A 20,697-nucleotide genomic window follows, 5' to 3' on the forward strand; every position below is an offset into this window, starting at 1 on the left:
GTCTCTTCCTCCCGAGCAGGGATCGTTAGTCGATGGCTGGTCTGGTAGTCAATTGCTGGTTTGGTGTGCAAAGGCAGGTCGCCTTCTGTCCCTCGCTCCTCACCGGCCTGGCTGCGTGGTAGAGTTGGATGTAGCCTCTCAGCTGCGCCAGGCGTGTCCCCCGTGTCTGTAGTCGTAGGGGACAGAAAACAGTGTCCGATTTAAAAATGGCGTTTACTGCGAAAGCATACCATGCGATTATGTTAGGTCAGCACCTAGTCACAGAAAACCATACAGCCATTTTTCCAGCCAAAGAGAGGAGTCACAAAAAGCAGAAATAGAGCTAAAATGAATCGCTAACCTTTGATGATCTTCATCAGATGGCACTCATAGGACTTCATGTTACACAATACATGTATGTTTTGTTCAATAAAGTTCTTATTTCTATCCAAAAATCTCAGTTTACATTGGTGCGTTATGGTCAGAAATGCATTGTCTCAAACAAATGTCCGGTGAAAGTGCAGAGAGCCACATCAAATTACAGAAATACTCACCATAAACATTGATAAACGATACAAGTTTTAAACATACGAATAATGATAAACTTCTCCTTAATGCAACCGCTGTGTCAGATTTCAAAAAGGCTTTACGGAGAAAGCACCCTTTGCAATTATGTTAGGTCTGCACCTAGCCACAGAAACCTATATAGCCATTTTCCAGCCATGGAGAGTGTCAGAAAAGTCAGAAATAGCATTAAAATTAATCACTTACCTTTGACGATCTTCATCTGGTGGCACTTCCAGGTCTCCATGTTAGACAATAAATGTTAGTTTTGATCAATAATGTCCCTCTTTATGACCGAATACCTCCTTTTTGTTCACACGTTTTGTCCAATAATCCGAATGCTTAAGGTGCGTGCACTAATTCCAGATGAAAAGTTTTTAAAAAGTACAATAAAAGTTAGTAGAAACATGCAAAACGATGTTTAAAAACAATCCTCCGGTTGTTTTTGTCATAAATAATCAATAATATTTCAACCGGACAAAAGCTTCGTCAATAGGAAAGGAGAAACAAGAAAGGCTGATGAATGGAAATTTCAACTGGCCACTGATTGAAAGTGCTGTATCTCCCAATTTTCCAGAGTAAAAGCCTGAAACAATGCCTAAAGACTGGCCACATGTAGAGGAAGCCACGGAGCTCATGAACTGGGTCCTAAGTATTTGTATGGTGGATAGGCTTTCAATGGAAAAACAGCCTTTCAAAATAATGGTACTTCCTGGTTGGATTTTCCTCAGGTTTTCACCTGCCATATCAGTTCTGTTATACCCACAGACATTACTTTAACAGTTTTGGAACCTTTAGAGTGTTTTCTATCCACATCTGCACATATGCATATCCTATCTTCTGGGCCTGAGTAGCAGCCAAATGTAAATTCAGTCAAAGGTTTAGGATTAATAAAAACAATTTGTTTCTTCTTAGAAATATTTACATAACTCTGTTATTAAACTGTCCTTCTCTCTTGCATGTGCCCAGGAGGTCAAAGCTCCACAGAAAGTGATGTGGAATCAAACAGTCAAGAAAGCATTCTGGGTAAGTATCCTTTTCTCGCTGTCTTTTCTCACACATATGAAAACAGAGCTGTGCACATTTTCTTAGACGAACAATAATGTGGTCCAAGAGCTAATGACCTCTCCCGTTGTCATCATGTCACCAAATAGTGGGGCGATTATGGCAGGCAGCAGTGGCTTCTGGAGTGGGCGTGCTCCTGGTAGGATTGACAGCTGTCTGTCTCTGCAGGAGGATCAGTGAGTACATTTGATTATGCATAACAAATCATTTGCAAATTTACCGTGCTGACATTAATGTAAGTGACTTTGGCATGGGTTAATTTATCATCTCATTTTGATCATATTGTATAGGTTAGACTATATTCAATATAATTAATTTAGCCTCATTTGTTTTTCAGAGAAAAACTATTCTCACAGGTAAGAATTCCCCTTGTGAATATGATGCAGATTGTATCAACCTTTAGTTCTGTATTGTCCATGATGAGATGTTCTTACCACAACCTTCTTATACTTTTATGTTGTACAGACCTACAGCCAGACAGGATGATCACAGACAATGTATGTTCCAAACAAAATACATCAACATAGACACACATACAACTTACAGAACTATATACACGCATGTACAAACACTGTATTTCCATTTTCATTGTGTTTCTGTTGTAGATGATTTGGTGTCTATGGGAGCGGTGAGCAGCGGAGTCATGGTGAATATTCTACATTACAGTGGTATCTGTACACATATACCCCTCTGACAGAGGAGGCTGGTGGGATGAGTTATAGGAGGACAGGCTCATTGTAATGATTGTAATGGATTTAATAGGACGGAGTCAAACAAATCAAACACATCAAAACTACGTGTTCGACTCCATTCTATTCATTCCATTTCAATGATTACAATGAGACCATCCTCCTATAACTCCTCTCACCAGCATCCTCTGCCCTCTGACTGTCTGATCTGAGGATCAATACCTTAATAATACATTAGTATTGCTCCAACATATGAATGTTCAAAGTATCAAGCCAACAGCTGTATCTATTTACAGATGTATATGGTAATTTGTATTTATTACCAAATAAGATGTTTTTCACCAGAAATAATTTCTTAATACATTAATTAATGTTAAACCTTGTAAATGTGTTCCTAAGTAGGTACAGAGTTTAGTCCAGGGGTGTCAAACTCATTTCGCATCGTGGGCCACATACGGCCTAGGGAGATGTCAAGTGGGCCGGACCATTAAAATTATACCATACTCTGCTATAAATAACCAAAATATCATGTCTTTCCTTTGTTTTGGTGTAAAGAAGCACAAGAACATTAGGAAAATATTGAAATTTAATGAACTATCCTTTTACAAAACATTTCATGAAACACCTCATATTTCCTTAGACAAATGTGCAATTTACTTTTATCATTCACAAATATGCATTGCAACTGATCCCACTGATTGTACAAAGGCACAAAACTTTAATTGGTACTGAAAAATATAGTAATGCACTTTAAGATTAAATGAGACTTTTAAAGAAAGGAATTTTTAAACCACTTACACATACGCATATAAAATCTAAATGTAATCCCTGCGTACACCTTACAAACTAAGGAGAGTGATTTTAAATGTGTAATGAAGAAAGTGTTCGCCTGTCCTGTAAATCTGTAAACTTCATACATGAAACATACATACACATACAATACATACTGAAAATGGATGAAAGTTGACTGCTGTTTCCTCAGACCCGCCAGCAATTCGTTAATCTTATCTCTTCTCAGTTGTCCTTGCAAGCCGTCATATTTTTCGCTGTGATGAGTCTCGTAGTGGCGTCGAATATTATATTCCTTCAATACCGAAACTTGTTGCAAACACACCAAGCACGAAGGTTTTCCGTGCATCTCTGTAAATAAATAGGACGTGGTCCATTTTTCTTTGAAAATTCTACACTCCTTATCTACTTTTCTCCGTTTGGATAACGACATTTTGGCTAATGAGGGTGTAGCGGAGAGGTAGAGACCAAGGTATTAACAACGTCGTAACAAGCAGCAGATGGCGCATTGATACCGTCTGCTGTTTTCAGTCTGTCTCAGTGATGCGGCTTGTCTTCTACTCTGATGGAAAGAGTGCGCCCCTTAGCGGATAATCCATGAATTGCAGCGAATTAAAAATATTAATTCCATGTCTTTTATGCATTTTTTCCACTTTCAAATTATCCTGCGGGCCTGATCGAACCTCCTTGGGGGCCGGTTCCGGCCCGCGGGCCGTATGTTTGACACCCCTGGTTTAGTCGTATAAACAATGTTTTATCAAATAACCTACATCTTGCATTGGACATGTGTAGACCTCAGAATGACACAAAACTGACAAACACTTCCTGTGATACAGAGGGTGCCGTTCATGTCACGAGTTAGAGAGTTGAATAGACAGACAGTTTTTAGAGTATAGGATAAAAAGTATCTCTTCTCTCTCTTCTTCTCTCTACTATAGGTGGATTCAGGTGCTGGAATCGATTCTCAGATCCATTCTGTACTGTCCACGTTCAAGCCCTCAGGTTTGTCCCTCAGAACTCGGGACCATCTGCAAGTGCACAGCTACTGTACATGCTTAAACGTTGGGCCTGACCTTATCAACCATATCAAAACGCATATATGACACTTAAAACAGAAATTAATGTGTCGGCGCATCTGTGGAGCGTGAGAATAAAGCTGTAGATCTGCAGGGTGGTTTGAGTCAGGAGGAGAAGTGTGAAATGACATCAAGCCCTGTTACTTGCACTTCTTCTGTTTGGCTGTTACTAACGCAATAGGGCAAACTCGACTAAGTAACACACATGCAATTTAGACATGTAAAATACACATGATCCCCCCTCAAACACACACTCATACATACATACACAACCTCTTACTCATGGAATTGTCTCTCTCTCTGATGTGCAGGTCCCGTTGATGTGGATACACAGGCATTTGCAAATAAACATGTAAGTACAGCACAAATGTCCTATTCATTGTAATATATTATATTGTTATATTATTAACATTATATGTAGCATTGTTTTCACAGACAGACTGACTAGAGGATAAAAGTATCTCTCTTTCTCTCACTGTGTTTCATGACTTTCAGTTTAAGATTGGTGTTACATCCTCATAAACAAACCTTACTGTAGATTCAAAGCCCTAAAGTAAATCTGTTTCTTTCCTCTAGTCTGATACGTACCACGTATACAGCTCAATCCCCGACAGACCAGCAACCTCAGCCCAGCCGGATGGGTTGTACAGTCTGCAGGCACACTGAAACTACACCACTGGCTCTCTGTAGCTATGTCTCACACATCTCACACAAATACATTCTTTCTCATATGATATCCTTTGTTTATCACACATCCAGTTCCTGTAAATAAGTTGCCTAACAGGTAATATATCTACTGTATTACACATGGACAACTGACTTCTGTTACATGTCTATCCATAAAATCTGTTACTGTATTAATATTTTTATTTTGGGGTTTTTGGAGGGGTCCGGGGCATACTCCCCTTTGAGCATTTTTCTTATTTCTTCTCCCTAGTAAATGCTAAATCTACTGTATTTATGTATATTATGTTGACTGTTTGATACCTCCTTCCATAACAGTTGGATACAATTCATTTCCTATTGGGCAAAACATCATCCAAAACACAACCAAAACAAACTGCAAATGCATACAAACTGGGTTTAAAGAATTTAGGACCAAAATACATAATGTTTGACTACTTTAATACACTATAAATTAATTTGTCCAAATACTTATGACTTCTTGAATTGGGGGGACTATATACATAAAGTGTTTTTATATCTAAATGGTAAAACATACAATACCTTCAGAAAGTATTCACACCCCTTGACTTTTTCCAAATTCTGTTATGTTACAGCCTGAATTTAAAATGTATGAAATTTAGATTTTTTTGTTACTGGCCTACACACAATACCGCATAATATCAAAGTGGAATTATGTTGAAAAAAAAGAAAAGAAAAAAAAGTGTCAATAAGTATTCAATTCCTTTGTTATGTAAATCCAAAATAAGTCGAATAATACATTACATGGACTCACTCTGTGTGCAATAATAGTGTTTAACATGATTTTTAATGACTACCTCATCAATTATCTGTAAAGTCGGGTCAGTCGCGTAGTGAATTTCAAACACAGATTCACCCAAAAAAACAGGGAGGTTGTCTAATGCCTCACAAAGAAGGAAACTTATTGGTAAAAAAGCAGACATTGAATATCCCTTTGAGCAAGGTGAAGTTATTATTTACACATTGGATGGTGTATCAATATACCCACTCACTACAAAGATACTGGCATCATTCCTAACTTAGTTGCCAGAGAGGAAAAAACCCACTCATATAGATTTCACCATGAGGCCAATGGTGACTTTAAAACAGTTACAGAGTTTAATGGCTGTGATAGGAGAAAACTGAGGATGGATCAACAACATTGTAGTTAATCTACCATACTAACCTAAATGACGGAGTGAAAAGAATGAAGCTTGTACCTGTTTGCAACAAGGCACTAAAGTAATACTGCAAATATTGTGCCAAAGCAATTCACTTTTTGTCCTGAATACAAAATGGTATGTTTGGGGCAAATAGAATACAACACATTACTGAGTACCATTCTCCATATGTTCATGCACAGTGGTGGCTGCATCTTGTTATGGGTATACTTGTAATCATTAAGGGACTGGGGAGTTTTTCAGGATAGAAAATAAATGTAATGGAGCTAAACACAGGCAAAGTCCTAGAGGAAAACCTGGTCGAGTCTGCTTTCCACCAGACGCTGGGAGATGAATTCACATTTCAGCAGGATAATAACCTAAAACACAAGGCTAAATATACACTGGAGTTGCTTACCAAGAAGACAGTGAATGTTCCTGAGTGGCAGAGTTACAGTTTTGACTTGAATCTACTTGAAAATCTATGGCAAGACCTGAAAATGGTTGTCTAGCACTGATCAACAACCAATTGGACAGAGCTTGAAGAAATGTGAAAAGAATAATGGGGAAATGTTGCATAATCCAGGTGTGGAAAGCTCTTAGAGACTTAGAGACCCAGAAAGACTCACAGCTGTAATCGCGGCCAAAGGTGCTTCTACAAAGTATTGACTCAGTGGTGTAAATACTTATCGAAATGAGATACTTCTGTATTTCATTTTCAAAAATGTAGCAAAAATTACAAAAAACATGTTTTCACTTTGTCATAATGGGGTATTGTGTGTAGATGTGTGAGATGTAATACTTTTTTAATACATTTTGAATTCAGGCTGTAACACAACAAAATGTGTATTAAGTCAAGGGGTATGAATACTTTATGAAAATATCCTCAAATAAAGGGGACATTCTGTACTGTCGCCTTATATAAACATTCTATCTTAAATCTAAAATACTGGAGTATAGAGCCATATATATTTTTTGGGCTTCACTGTCCAAATGCATATGGAGGAGAGATTATGACCGATAAATTATTCTGATTGTTCAGATACCCTTACCCCTGAAACATTAGCTCACGCTTGCTGTATGAGTCTGTTGTTTAGGTTTCTGCTCTCTGTGGTTTTGTAGTGAACATGCTCCACATCTACTTCTCTATTCAAACAATCCTCTGACTCAGTCACACACCTTACTGTGAAGTCAGACTAACAGTATGTAGCTGTCTGACAAATGGCATTGTTCATCCCTGATATGGCTGGTCATCTGTTCTTGGTCATCCTCCTATTTGGTGAGTTATTTCTACATTTCTACAGTTTCATCATCTGTTTGTTCTACAGGATATTCCTCTTCTTCTCTCCCCTCTTTTAGTCTTTTACTTTAGGAACTCTCGATATTTTTGAATCTCTTGACTATGATGAGTGTCTTGTATCTTATTCCATTAATCATCTTATTTATTTCTCTCTATCATTATTTTACATTTTGTTCAGAAAATAATGGCCATCGCTTGATCCCCATTAATGCATTACAGTAGATTATGCTACTTTACCAACTTGTGTGAAGTGTTCAGGTATCTCATGTAGAATTTGTTTTTTTAGAATGTCAGACGATAACATATTTTATAATTTCTAGATACCTTCCAATCCATCAAAGCCCAAGGTCAGTATCATAATTATGAGTTTTTAGTTACCCTGGAAAAATATAATAATAATCATGGTATTTATTCTTATCATTCAAACGTAACATTAGCTGATAGCGAATCCATATGACACTATGAATTCAACAGGAATGACTGATAAATGATTAATACAATACAGTGCTGAAGGTTGGCAGTTTAAATCCGTATACAGTGAACCTACTTCTGTCCAAATTCAGGGTAAAACAAATATATAGCTGTAAACACTGCAAACACTGTACTGCTCAATTGGTCCTCTACAAATACGTTATTATTGTCTTTTGTAAAGAGCCGTTGCATGAAGCAATATATTATATCCCCATTATTTCCCATACTATCGCTGGGAATTATTCTCAAAGATCTAGGGTCTGAAAAAACTAAGTGTGATTGTTTTATGTTTAACGGCTGACAGTACATTTCCCAAACCAGTAACAAAATGCTCAGTTCTCTCTGTCCTCTCAGATCTTCCTCAACACAGTCTGGAATATTTTTATGTATGTTGTAATAAGCCATTACTTAAAACAATATATATTTCACATACTATCATTATATGAACGAATGGACCTTATTATCAAAATCCTTTAGTCTCAATTAACATGAAGATAAATGTTTTTAGACATTAAATGTTGATAGATTTACTTGAGTTTATAATAGACATGCATATTTAAATCCAATTGAATGGTTGTCAGTAAATTTCTCAAAACAAGTCAAACATTTGAAATATTCCTCTCTTCTGATCTTACAGGCCCTCCTCTTCCCAGGTTGACAGTGAGTCCTGCAGTCATCAGAGAGCTAGACTCAGTTCAGCTGAGCTGTGTGACTCCTCCATCCGTCTCCGTGTCTCACTGTTATCTCTTCACTGAGAAGCGAGACTATAAACCATCCTGTCGGCAGACACTCACAGGGACTGAGCTCCTCTCGTGGTCAGATCAACGTTCACCTGCTGTGGTCAACGTGAGATGTTACTACTACGCTGTAGGGAGTTATAACCCATCCTCTCACAGTGATCCTGTCTCGGTCACTGTCGAAGGTAAGCAGGTTATTTACATAATTGTAAATATGACCCTCCTTTTATTTCTCACCATATTCTGAGATTCAATCAGCAACAATACATTTACATTTTTACATTTAAGTCATTTAGCAGACGCTCTTATCCAGAGCGACTTACAAATTGGGATCCTAAACCCTCACCCTGTACGAGGTCACTCACGGGGGCTGAGCTGCTCTCGTGGGCAGGTGAACGTTTATCTGCTGAGGTCAAACTGAGATGTTTTTACACAGTAGAGACTCACTATCCATCAACGCACAGTCATCCTGCGCCTATCACTATTCTTGGTAAAATAGTATTATTATTATGAATACACTGATCTGATTGGCTCACTGTAATCAGATTGGAATATGTAATGTCATGCTAACATATACAGACTATTTAGTTCTTACTCTTTTCGTTATCTAGTACAGAAAGAGGTGTGTATTCTCATTAACCTACAGTATGGACAGTTATTGATGTCTTCTCCTCACAGGTAAACTGCAGAAACCAGACATTAGTGTCAATGACGAATCTTCTCATGACATCACCATTCTTTGTGTACTTCCTGAGTCTGTCAGTGATGGTCATAGCTGTAACCTGTACACTGGAGACCAGCCTCAGGCCTACAAAGAGGCTTGGGTCAGGAGATTTAACGCAACATTATCCAAACTATTCTGTACCTTCCGTGTCACTAAGAATGATCTGTTCAGGCATCTGCAGTTGGAGAGAGATGTGAGCTGTGACTATAGAGTGAACACAGGATCACACTCTCTGTCTCCCCGCAGTGATAAATACATTATTACAGGTAAGATACTTACAGAAATATGTATGAAATACATATATACTGTATGTAAATTTTTTAAGTGCAGGTTTATTAGTATGGGCAAAAACTTGTTGAATAAACATTGTTTATACCTCTTTTTAACAAAAAAATAGTTTTTTCCTTCTGATGGCATTAAATCAACGTGGGAAATGTATTGGATTTGCCAAAATAATTTTGGGAATGTTGGTCTTTTTTTCACCCAACATTGAACCTAAATCCAATGACATGGATGAAATGTTGTTGATTTCACTTTGAATTCACATTAGTTGACAACTCAATCAAATGTAAATCAAAACGAGGTGTAGAACTGACGTCAGTGCCCATTGGGCAAATGCTTAATTTATTGCTAACTTATTTTGAACAAATCAATTAATTTGAATTAATGTTTTTAAATCACAGTCCAAGTTAATTCAAAATAGTTATACAAATCATAAGTCCATGTCATGTTTATGACCATCATGATTTGAACTTGCATAGTGAAAGACTGCAGGCTCTACAATATATTGTTATGTGCAGAATAGTGTGCCTTGTAGTTCATTAAGTCGTTGTCCTCTCCCAACAGGTCAGAAACCAAATATTACAGTTAGTCTGAAAGAGAACCTCATCACCTGTTTAATTCCTGGCTCTGTCAGTAATGACACCACCTGTAACCTGTATGTTGGAGAGCAGAGTAAGAGTCTTTTTAGAGCACACGTCAGGAAGAAGAAACACAACGATTCCAAATGCTGGTTCTGTCAATTCTCTGTGGACGAGAATGATCTTATTAGAAGTCTACAGTTAGTGAGGCGTAAGGAGGTGAGCTGTGACTACAGCGTGAGCTCAGGACCAAACTCTCTCTCACCACGCAGTGATGGGTACAGCTTTACAGGTGAGTCATTATCTATACAGTAAGAATCTATCAGTGCTGCAGGTCTTCATGATCTGACTACTCTTGATTTGTTTAATATGACTATATTCATTCTGACCCCCCCCACCCACTAACTCAATCACTCACTCATCTTCGCTCGCTCCTTGGAGCACAGCACCTTGACATATGGATCTCCACACTGTCTTATTCTGGGCCAGGTCCCAGGCTGATCTGGTGTTGAGTCCCAGGTTGTGTAGTTTAAATTCTTTGTTGAACTGGTTCAGTGTTTAGAGTGTATCTATGCACTGTTAGGCTTCTGCTGTTAGATACATGGTGACCTTATTCTAGGAAGCTGATAACAACAATCAACACCGTATCTGTCCTGAAAGACTTTATCACCTTATGAATTGGTCTTATCATCTCTATAATGAGGAGAAATATCATCTACCAGGGCTAGAAGCAATCTGTCCATAGTAAATGTGATAGTCCTACATTGCCCACTTTGAATAGATAAGTCATGAAGGTATTTCAAAAGGCCAACAACACCATGATGATCAATAATACGATCATTAATAAAATGCTAATTTTAGGTCCTAGATCTACTACTCACGACAGTGAGTCCTACAGAAGGTGTGTTGGGCCTCTAAATGACCATCTCTGCAAATACCAATTATACAGTCAATGGTTTAGATTACGGTCCTGTAAAATTAAGAGACCAACATTATGTAATACCTTATTCTTGTGTAATTATATTGCTTCCCACTAGTTTCGACTGTTACTTCTACTTTGACCCCAGACACCCCAGTGAGATCAACTACCAGTAAGTAGGCCCACTAATTTTAATTTACATGTATATTTTTGTTACCATTAATTCACTAAAGCTCCATCCGATTTATGAATTGACCCACTCATAGCTGCTTGTAATTTCAGTCCAGATTTGTGTACTTTTAGTCCATCTGATTTGTAGGTAATGTGTAGTGTACTTCTCTCTTTATGCTTATTGAATGACCTTAGATATTAAATTAATTTACGTGTGTTCTTGTGTAATCTCTTCTCACTAGGTTTGACCTCTCCTTTGACCCCCAGCACTGCAGTAAATCCTACATCAGGTGTGTTGGTCATCTTTCTCTAGTTAGCAGAAAGGACCTAAACAAATAGGCTAGATTTATTTTACTCAGGTTTTTACTCCTAATTTCCCCTGATTTAAAAAAAAATAGGTTTATATCTCATTAATTAAATCAACTCATACCTTAATTTTTGTATAATCAGATCCAATGACTTTGCTTTGCACCAGGTTCGACCGCTAGTTCTACTTTGACAACTGACACACCAAAGAGTCCACATGATTTTAGTTTAGTGGCTTAATAAGTTGTGTTGTGTGTTACCTGTTATTAAACAGTCTCTCTCTTGCATGTGCCCAGGAGGTCAAAGCTCCACAGAAAGCATTCTGGGTAAGCATCCATCTCTAGCTGACTACCTGTCTTTTCTCAGACAAATTAGACATTTACAGGAAGGAAGTGAAGTTTACAATAAAAAATATTCTATATTATTCTCAGAAAATAAAATGTCTATCTCCAACTCCCTTACCATGTAGGTCCATTGCTTGTTCAAGAGGTGTTGATATCTGATAGAGTTTTGGTTAATACATCCCATGCCTCAATTGTATTTGCCCGAGCTTTGTTTATCATGGCCACTGATCGCTCTATACGAACAATATCTTGAAAATATAATAACCGTGTTTGAGGCAAGAGGATTGTAGGGGTAATCCACTAAGGATAACCTTTTTTGCTGATGTTAACCCAGGATTAATGATTATTTTCTGAACCAGTTATCATTCAACAAAAATAAAGGTGGATCGTCACAGGGAAACACATTTTTGTAAGGACATTTGGAACATGTGAACAGAACTGGGACACCACAGGACATTCCCAAAACATTAGTGTTACAACAGTATTCATACAGCATCTCTCACATATTGGAGTAGGAATCAGCTTCATCTTAAAACATTTAATGGTGTTGCATAACTTCTATGTATAAGCTTATAATGTATAAGCTGGTGTGCTGGGTTTTTAGAGGTAACAAATACATTTCCCCAAATGGTATCCCAGTTCAGGTCAGGCCCCAATCCCTGCATTTCACGGTTCCATACTAGAGTGACACCCAATGTAGAGCATTTAACAGACAGCAGGCAATCATAAGTGGCAGAGACCATTCTAGAAGTTAATGAAGGGAATATCCATGTAAGCATTATGTGGGATGTTAACAGGGCATCCCATGGTACACCATAAGCTTTTAAGGTTCTGGGTTTTAACAGTAATATGCTAAATTATGTAATTGTGAGCATTTAATCTTTCTACTGACTGAGTTGTGTTGTTCTCTAACAGAAATAATGAACACCTTTCTATTTGTGTAATCAGATACAGAATTGACTTGTATTACTTTCCAGCAGTTTCGACTGTTACTTCTACTTTGACCCCTGACATCACAGTGAGACCAACTAGTAAGTATCCCTTACTTTACAATGACATGTTTAGTTCACTCTAATTCACTAAAGCTCCAACAGGTTTACTCATAGACTTATTCATGGCTGCTTGTACGGTCACTGTACTTTGTTGTACTTTTCTTAGATATGAATGGCCCCCGGAGGGGATGGCTGCCGTTTTACGGGTTCCTAACCAATTGTGCCATTCTGGGTGTTTTTTTTGCGTTGTTTGTGACTTGTTTTGTGCATAATGTTTCTGCCACCGTCTCTTATGACCGAAAAGAGCTTCTGGACATCAGAACAGCGATTACTCGCTGGGCGAAGATTTTTTCTTAATGAATTGAAGGAGAAAGATTTACGTCTCTTCACAGACCAGGCCCAAAGCCCCGTCATTCGCATGAAGAGGAGATTCCGATACAGGGGCCGCAGATCATGATGTTTGGTGAGAATTCGTCTGCAAGTGGATAATCCTGGTTTACCATCCGTATCTTACGTTTCACCAAGTCATGACTGAACGAGAACATGGATCATATACAGTTGGCTGGGTTTTCCGTGCATCGGCAAGACAGAACAATAAACCTCCAGTAAGACGAGGGGTGGTGGTCTGTGTCTATTTGTCAAAAACAACTGGAAGTCTAGAGGTCTTGCTCGCCTGAGGTAGAATATCTCATGATAAGCTGTAGACCACACTATTTACCAAGAGAGTTTATCTATATTTTTCGTAGCTGTCTATTTACCACCATAAACCGATGCAGGCACGAAGACTGCACTCAATGAGCTGTATAAGGCCATAAGCAAACAAGAGAATGCTCATCCAGAAGCGGCGCTCCTAGTAGCTGGGGACTTTAATGCGGGAAAACCTAAATCCATTTTACGTAATTTCTACCAGCATGTCAAATGTGCAACCAGAGGAAAAAAAATCTCTAGACCACCTTTACTCCACACACAGAGATGCGTACAAATCTCTCCCTCACCCTCCATTTGGCAAATCTGACCATAATTCTATCCTCCTGATTCCTGCTAACAAGCAAAGACTCAAGCAGGACTTACCATTGATTTGCTCATAACGGAAGTGGTCAGATGACACGCATGCTAAGCTACAGGACAGTTTTTCTAGCACAGACTGGAATATGTTTTGGGATTCATCCGATGGCATTGAGGCATGGGATGTATTAACCAAAACCCACTACAATTCACATACCGCCCCAACAGATCCACAAATGACGCAATCGCTATTGGTCTCAACATTGCCTTTTCCCACCTGGACAAAAGGAACACCTACGTGAGAATGCTGTTTGCTGACTAAAGCTCAGCGTTCAACACTATATTTCCCCTTAAAGCTCATCACTAAGCTAAGTACCCAGGGCCTTAAATCCTCCCTCTGCAACTGGATCCTGGACTTCCTGATGGGCCGCCCCCAGGTTGTAACGGTAGGCAACAACAAAATCTGCCTCATTGATCCTCAACACAGGGGCCTGTCAAAGGTGTGTGTTGACTCCCCTCGTGTACTACCTGTTCATCCACAGGTGCTTGGTCATGCACGTCTCCAACACCATCATTAAGTTTGCCTACGACACAATGGTGGTAGGCCTGATCACCGACAATGATGAGACAGCCTATAGGGAGGAGGTCAGAGACCTGTCAGTGTGATGCCAAGACAACAAGCACGCCCCCATTCACATTGACGGGGCTGTAGTGGAGCGGGTTCGAGAGCTTTAACTTCCTTGGTGTCCACATCACTAACAAACTATCATTGTCCAAACACACCAAGGCAGTCGTGAAGAAGGCATGACAATGCCTATCCCCTCTCAGGAGACTGAAAATATTTGTCATGGGATTCTCAAAAAGTTATACAGCTGCACCATCGAGAGCATCCTGACTGATTGCATCACCGCTTGGTATGGCAACTGCTCGGCATCCGACCGCAGAGGTTAGTGTACATCACTGGGGACAAGCTTCCTGCCATCCAGGACATCTATACCAGGCGGGGTCAGAGGAAGGCCCTAAAAATTGTCAAAGACTCCAGTCACCCAAGTCATAAACTTTTCTCTATGCTACCGCATGGCAAGTGGTACCGGATCGCCAATTCTAGGTCCAAAAGGCTCCTTAACAGCTTCTACCCCCAAGCCATAAGACTGCTAAAGAGTTCATCAAATGTCTAACCAGACTATTTGCATTCACCTACTTTTTACGTTGCTGCTACTCGTTGTTTATTTACTATGCATAGTCACTTTACACCTTCCTACATATACATATTACCTGAATTCCCTCCTGTATATAGCCTCGTTATTGTTATTTTATTGTGTTACTTTTAATTGTTTTAATTTTTAATTTATTTAATTATTTATATATTTTTTTACATCTAATATTTTCTTACTTAAAAAAATGTAATTGTTGAAAGTAAGTGTTTCATGGTAAGGCTGTATTGTAACACCTGTTGTAAAACATTTTATTTTATTTGATATGAAACAAATGTACATTTCTCTTCTCACCAGGTTTGACCTCTCATTTGGCCCCTAGCACAGCAGTGAATCCTACATCAGGTGTGTTGGTCATCTTTAGTTAGTAAAACTGAAAAATAATGACATATTTTGTCAAACCCAGGTCTTTGTATTCTTTTTTCATCACAAATGTGCCTAATTACTAGAAAAGAGGTTGATATTGGATTAATTAAATCATCCCATTAAGATACCTTATTGTATAACCAGATTCAATGACTTTGCTTTGCACCAGATTTGACTGTTAGTCCTACTTTGACAACGGACACACCAAAGAGTCCAACTGAAAGTGAGTATGGCCACACGGTTTTGGTTTATTGGTGTTTACTAAGTTGTGATGTGTGTTAACTGTTAACAAACCGTCTCTATCTTGCATGTGCACAGGAAGTCAAAGCTCCACAGACAGCGTTATGAATTCAAACATTAAAAAAGGAGTTTGGGGTAAGTATCCTTATTTAGTAATCCCACAGCAAAAATGCACTTGTCTTTTCCTGCTAGCACTGACTTTGCTGATAACTACTTTGTTGATGGAAAATGTACTTGTTGTGGTTGTGATATGTTATTGCCTCACCTAGCTATCTTAAGATGAATGCACTAATGTAAGTCACTCTGGATAAGAGACTCTGCTAAATTACTTGTCGCGGAAATTACCATCAGGGACACCTGAAGTCAATATTAAATGAATAATTCTTTATTATCAACAAGTTGGAGAGGTTCCAACAAACTTAATGTACCATAGTACACGTTGGTCGGGAGCTCCGCCGGGGAAGTCCCATTAGTTGTCTTATATACTGCTTAAACAGACAAGTTATATTTGCAAGATTTAGCTTATTCATTATTCATAATTCATTCATCATTAACGTTTGGTTCATGCATGTGACCAACTGAGACACCCCTTTCGGTTTTCAAAACAATGTTCTTGGCGCACTGCCAAATTGCTTATGCTGATAGTGAGGATTCCTCCCAGTCACGATCAATCAGTCACTTGCATGAACCCAGTCCAATTGGTTATTAGAAAAGCACAAACATTACATTTTCCTTCACAGACTCAAATGTAAAACGCTTAGCTGACTTGCTGTCTTTTCTCACATATATGAAAACAGAAACATTTACAAAGACTAATAATAAAGTGTTATTCTAACACCTGTCTACCATTGAAGTATTTACATTTGGATTAAGAGCTAATGACCTCTTCTGATGACATCATGTCACCAAACAGCGGTGCAATTATGGCAGGCAGCAGTGGGTATGTCTTCTGGAGTGGGCGTGTTCCTGATGGGATTGACAGCTGTCTATCTCTGCAGGAGGACCAGTGAGTACTTTCCGATTCTGCATAACAAATAATTTGCAAACATTTTCCTTTCTCATATTAATATAAGTGCCTTTGACATGGGTTAATCTTTCAACTCCTTTTGGTGATATTGTGTAGTGTAGGCTATATTCAATATCATTCATTTAGTCTAATTTGTTTTTCAGAGAAAACCAATTCTCAGAGGTAAGAATTCTCCTTGTGAATATGATGCAGATTGTATCAACCTTTAGTTCTGTATTGTCCATGATGAGATGTTCTTACCACAACCTTCTTATACTTTTATGTTGTACAGACCTACAGCCAGACAGGATGATCACAGGCAATGTATGTTCCAAACAAAATACATCAAACACTGTACACACTACTAACACAACTACACACATGCATGTACAAACACATATTCTAATTTCATTTTAATTTTGTTTCTGTTGTAGATGATTTGGTGATGGGAGCTATGAGCAGTGCAGGCATGTTGGATTCAAGGGATGCTGGGATCTATTCTCTCATCGCCTATGTACCGTCCACATTTTTGCCCTCAGGTGAGTTTGTAACAGAAGGTCTTCTGTCCCTGTCTTCCTGACCTGGGACGTGAATTTGGGACACTCAGCACAATAACACTTAATCACTCAATGCCAACCAAACTAACTTACATTTTTTAGTCAGAGCATCTTGAAAGCGTGAGAACAGAGCTGTAAGTCTCCAGGGTGGTTTGAGTCAGGAGGGGAAGTGTGAAGGGACATCAAACCCTGTTATTTTCACTTCTCCTGACCCCCCCCCCCCCCCCCCCAAGAAAAAAACTACCTCTTACTTGTGTCTTTGTCTCTCTGTGAGGTGCAGGTCCTGTGAAGCAATCTGCAAATGAAGATGTAAGTACAGCAAAATTAATTACCTTGGATATAGATACATACTGGTTTTCAGACGGACAGACAGACAGTCTGAGGGAAAATAAGGATCTTTCTCTCTCTCTTTCCTCCAGGCTGATTCAGAGAATGCAGGGGTCTACAGCCTGATCACTTCTGTACCATCCACATCTATACCATTAGGTTTGTCTATTTAATTCAATCCCAATGATTCATAACATGTAGGGCTTTTTATAGGACTCAAAGTTGTTTAGGCGTGTATGTTGGTCTGATGTAGTCATATCAGTAATCATGTATGTATATAAGTTATACATAAGATAATGTGTTAGAGCATGAGAATAGAGAATAGTACTTCTACAGGATGGTTTGAGTCAGGAGGAGAAGTGTGAAGGGACATTAAGTACAGCAAATTGACAAACAACCACACACACACACACACACACACACACACACACACACACACACACACACACACACACACACACACACACACACACACACACACACACACACACACACACACACACACACACACACACACACACACACTCACTCAGGCTCCCTCTGTGTTGTACAGGCCCTGTTGAAGAAAATGGAAAGTCATCTGAAAACAACAATGTAAGTTCAGAATCACCCACTGTGTTTGATGATTGTGAACGACTCTCCGTTTCAGATTGATGTTACATACTTTTAAGTTACATTACATTTACATTACTGTAGAATTAAAGGACTGTCTGTCCTTAAACTGTCTGTTTCTTTTCTCTAGTCTGATACGTACCACGTATACAGCTCAATCTCCGACAGACCAGCAACCTCAGCCCAGCCGGATGGGTTGTACAGTCTTCTGCAGACACACTGAAACTACACCACTGGCTCTCTGTATGTCTCACAGAAATACTCTTTATTTCAGGATGTCCTTTATTTATCATACATCATGCTACTGTAAATAAGTATCTAATACATCTACTGCGGTGCCGTTTCTATTTATAAGCGACATACAGTAAGCAGCCACTAGAGGCCCCTCCAGAAGAAAACGTAGGATAGTAGAATACACAACGTGCAGTTTCGAAATGTGGTTCTGCATCAGCATTTTTTTTCTTGTTATGTCAGTCACTGACAGTCACTCAATTATCCCATGTCAGCTAAGATGTTATAGATTGCTAGGCCCAGTTAGTCTCGCCAGCTATCTAAGTCTTGTAGTAATGGCCAAATTACTGCCCAGGGGCCCTGACCTCCAGGGGGCCCCCAATGATTTTGTTAGTCACTCTCACTCAGATATCAAATGAACATGGCATAAGTCATGGCAAAATGTTTAGAATTGCAGTAAATTAGCTTTAAAACGGAATTTTAATTATTTCAACGACAATGGCACCACGTGTTGAATTTCAGGAAATTTGCTTAATAACTGCAAAGTTCTCTCTGCCCCATGGCAAAATGAGTAGAATTGCAGGACATTAACTTTAAAGCTCCAAATGTTTCTCTCCGCCGTCATGAGCGGGGCCACTAAAATGTTTTGTCGGCGAGGTGGGCAAATCTCGCTTAGGGCGCCCAAAATGCTTGGAACTGCCGTAATTCACTGTATCACAAATAGACACCTGGCTTGTGTTACATGCCTATCCATAATATCTGTTAATGTGTTAGTATTTTTATTTGGGGATTTTGGAGGGGTCCGGGGCATACTCCCCTTTAAACATTTTTTAAGTAAATTCCCAAGTAAATATATAGTGTATTTATATCTATTCTGTCATGTGTGTGGTGTCTCCTTCCATAACGGTTTGATACAGTTTACTAAATAAAATATATTTGTGATCAAAATCCATAGATACAGACATTTTAAAATAAATAAATATGTAACATATTCACACATAATGCAAAAAACAGGTAAATTAGGAAATTAAGATAAATTAAGTCATTAAGATCCAAAGTGGTATTGCAAAGACATTTTTCTTGGTGAAATTCATCTTGCGTTGAAATATGCTTATAATATAATCCAGATGCACCCAAAAAATCTGGGGAAAAAGTATAATTTTATTTTAACAATTTTTGCGGCAAAAGTTAGCAAACCCCAAAAGCCTGATCTTACAGCAAAAGTATTGATCTTGATATTGCCCACATACTTTGTTACAAGCTACAAAATATAACATTTCGGTTTTACATTTTTTGACATGGTTGGCAACATCAGATAATCAAAACTGAAAAATGTAGATTTCCTAAATGCTATTCAAATCTCCCAATTTCTCCATGTTTACTTGTTAACTTGTTATTTTCTAAGTTCCCAGTTGAATTTCAACTTACTCAGCACCTCAGTCGCTCCTTCAATGGGCAGTGTTGTAGACACATTCTAGCCTTGAAGTCCAATGACTGCGGAGTGGTTTAGATGTAAATGGTGTGAGAACACAACTTCATTACATGTTTGTCCAGTTATAATATGAGCTTACATTCTGTTTCGATGCACACTTGAGCCCAGCGGTCAGGATGGTCGATTATGCTATGGGGGATGGCTTTGTTTGTTGAAAAGGGGTGGCTCTCCCCTCACCTCCCATATACACTCTACAAACTGTACATATATCTTTCTATTGTGTTATTAACTGTACGTTGGTTTATGTGTAACTCTGTGTTGTTGTTTTTGTCACACTGCTTTGCTTTATCTTGGCCAGGTCGCAGTTGTAAATGAGAACTTGTTCTCAACTGGCCTACCTGGTTAAATAAATGTGAAATAAAATAAAATAAAAAATAAATACCTCTTCTATAAGACCTTTATCCTCTCTGGGATCCTCTCTGGGAACTTAAGGTATTTGTAAACGTTAATAATCGATCAAATTGAAGACGGGTCTATCTGTTTTCAATACAGGAGATCAACAAACTAACGCTACGTTTCTAGTCTTGCGCAACTCTCAAACAGTACACATGACGTTACACTGTTTCCAGGTGGCCTTCTTCATTGCACAAAGGAATAACCTCAACCTATTTTCAAAGACTGGTGACATCCAGTGGAAGCGGTAGGAACTGAAAACAGGATGATTATAAATCTAGTATTCCAATGAAATCTCATTGAACAGACAGTGACCTAAAAAAAATAAAAAAATAATGGTTAGTCCTCTGGGTTTTGCCTGCTACATAAGTTCTGTTATACTTACAGACATGATTCAAACAGTTTTAGAAACTTCAGAGTGTTT

The 20,697-nt window shown here is 38.6% G+C and overlaps 1 protein-coding gene and 1 long non-coding RNA gene across 2 annotated transcripts; both read left to right on the forward strand.

Moving 5' to 3' along the window:
- Positions 1-881: 881 nt before the first annotated feature.
- Positions 882-11,501, forward strand: LOC120021789. The gene is made up of 8 exons (XM_038965642.1): positions 882-890; positions 1,513-1,569; positions 4,025-4,088; positions 8,415-8,699; positions 9,193-9,504; positions 10,085-10,390; positions 11,136-11,189; positions 11,431-11,501. The coding sequence occupies exons 1-8, from the start codon at positions 882-884 to the stop codon at positions 11,499-11,501; spliced, it is 1,158 nt and encodes a 385-aa protein (XP_038821570.1).
- Positions 11,502-17,125: 5,624 nt separating this feature from the next.
- LOC120063511 lies at positions 17,126-18,133 on the forward strand. The gene is made up of 4 exons (XR_005478518.1): positions 17,126-17,200; positions 17,499-17,527; positions 17,638-17,704; positions 18,099-18,133. It is a non-coding gene; the product is annotated as an uncharacterized LOC120063511 (long non-coding RNA).
- Positions 18,134-20,697: the final 2,564 nt, after the last annotated feature.

The sequence above is a fragment of the Salvelinus namaycush genome, chromosome 2 (genome assembly GCF_016432855.1).
Source record: "Salvelinus namaycush isolate Seneca chromosome 2, SaNama_1.0, whole genome shotgun sequence".
NCBI lineage: Eukaryota > Metazoa > Chordata > Actinopteri > Salmoniformes > Salmonidae > Salvelinus > Salvelinus namaycush.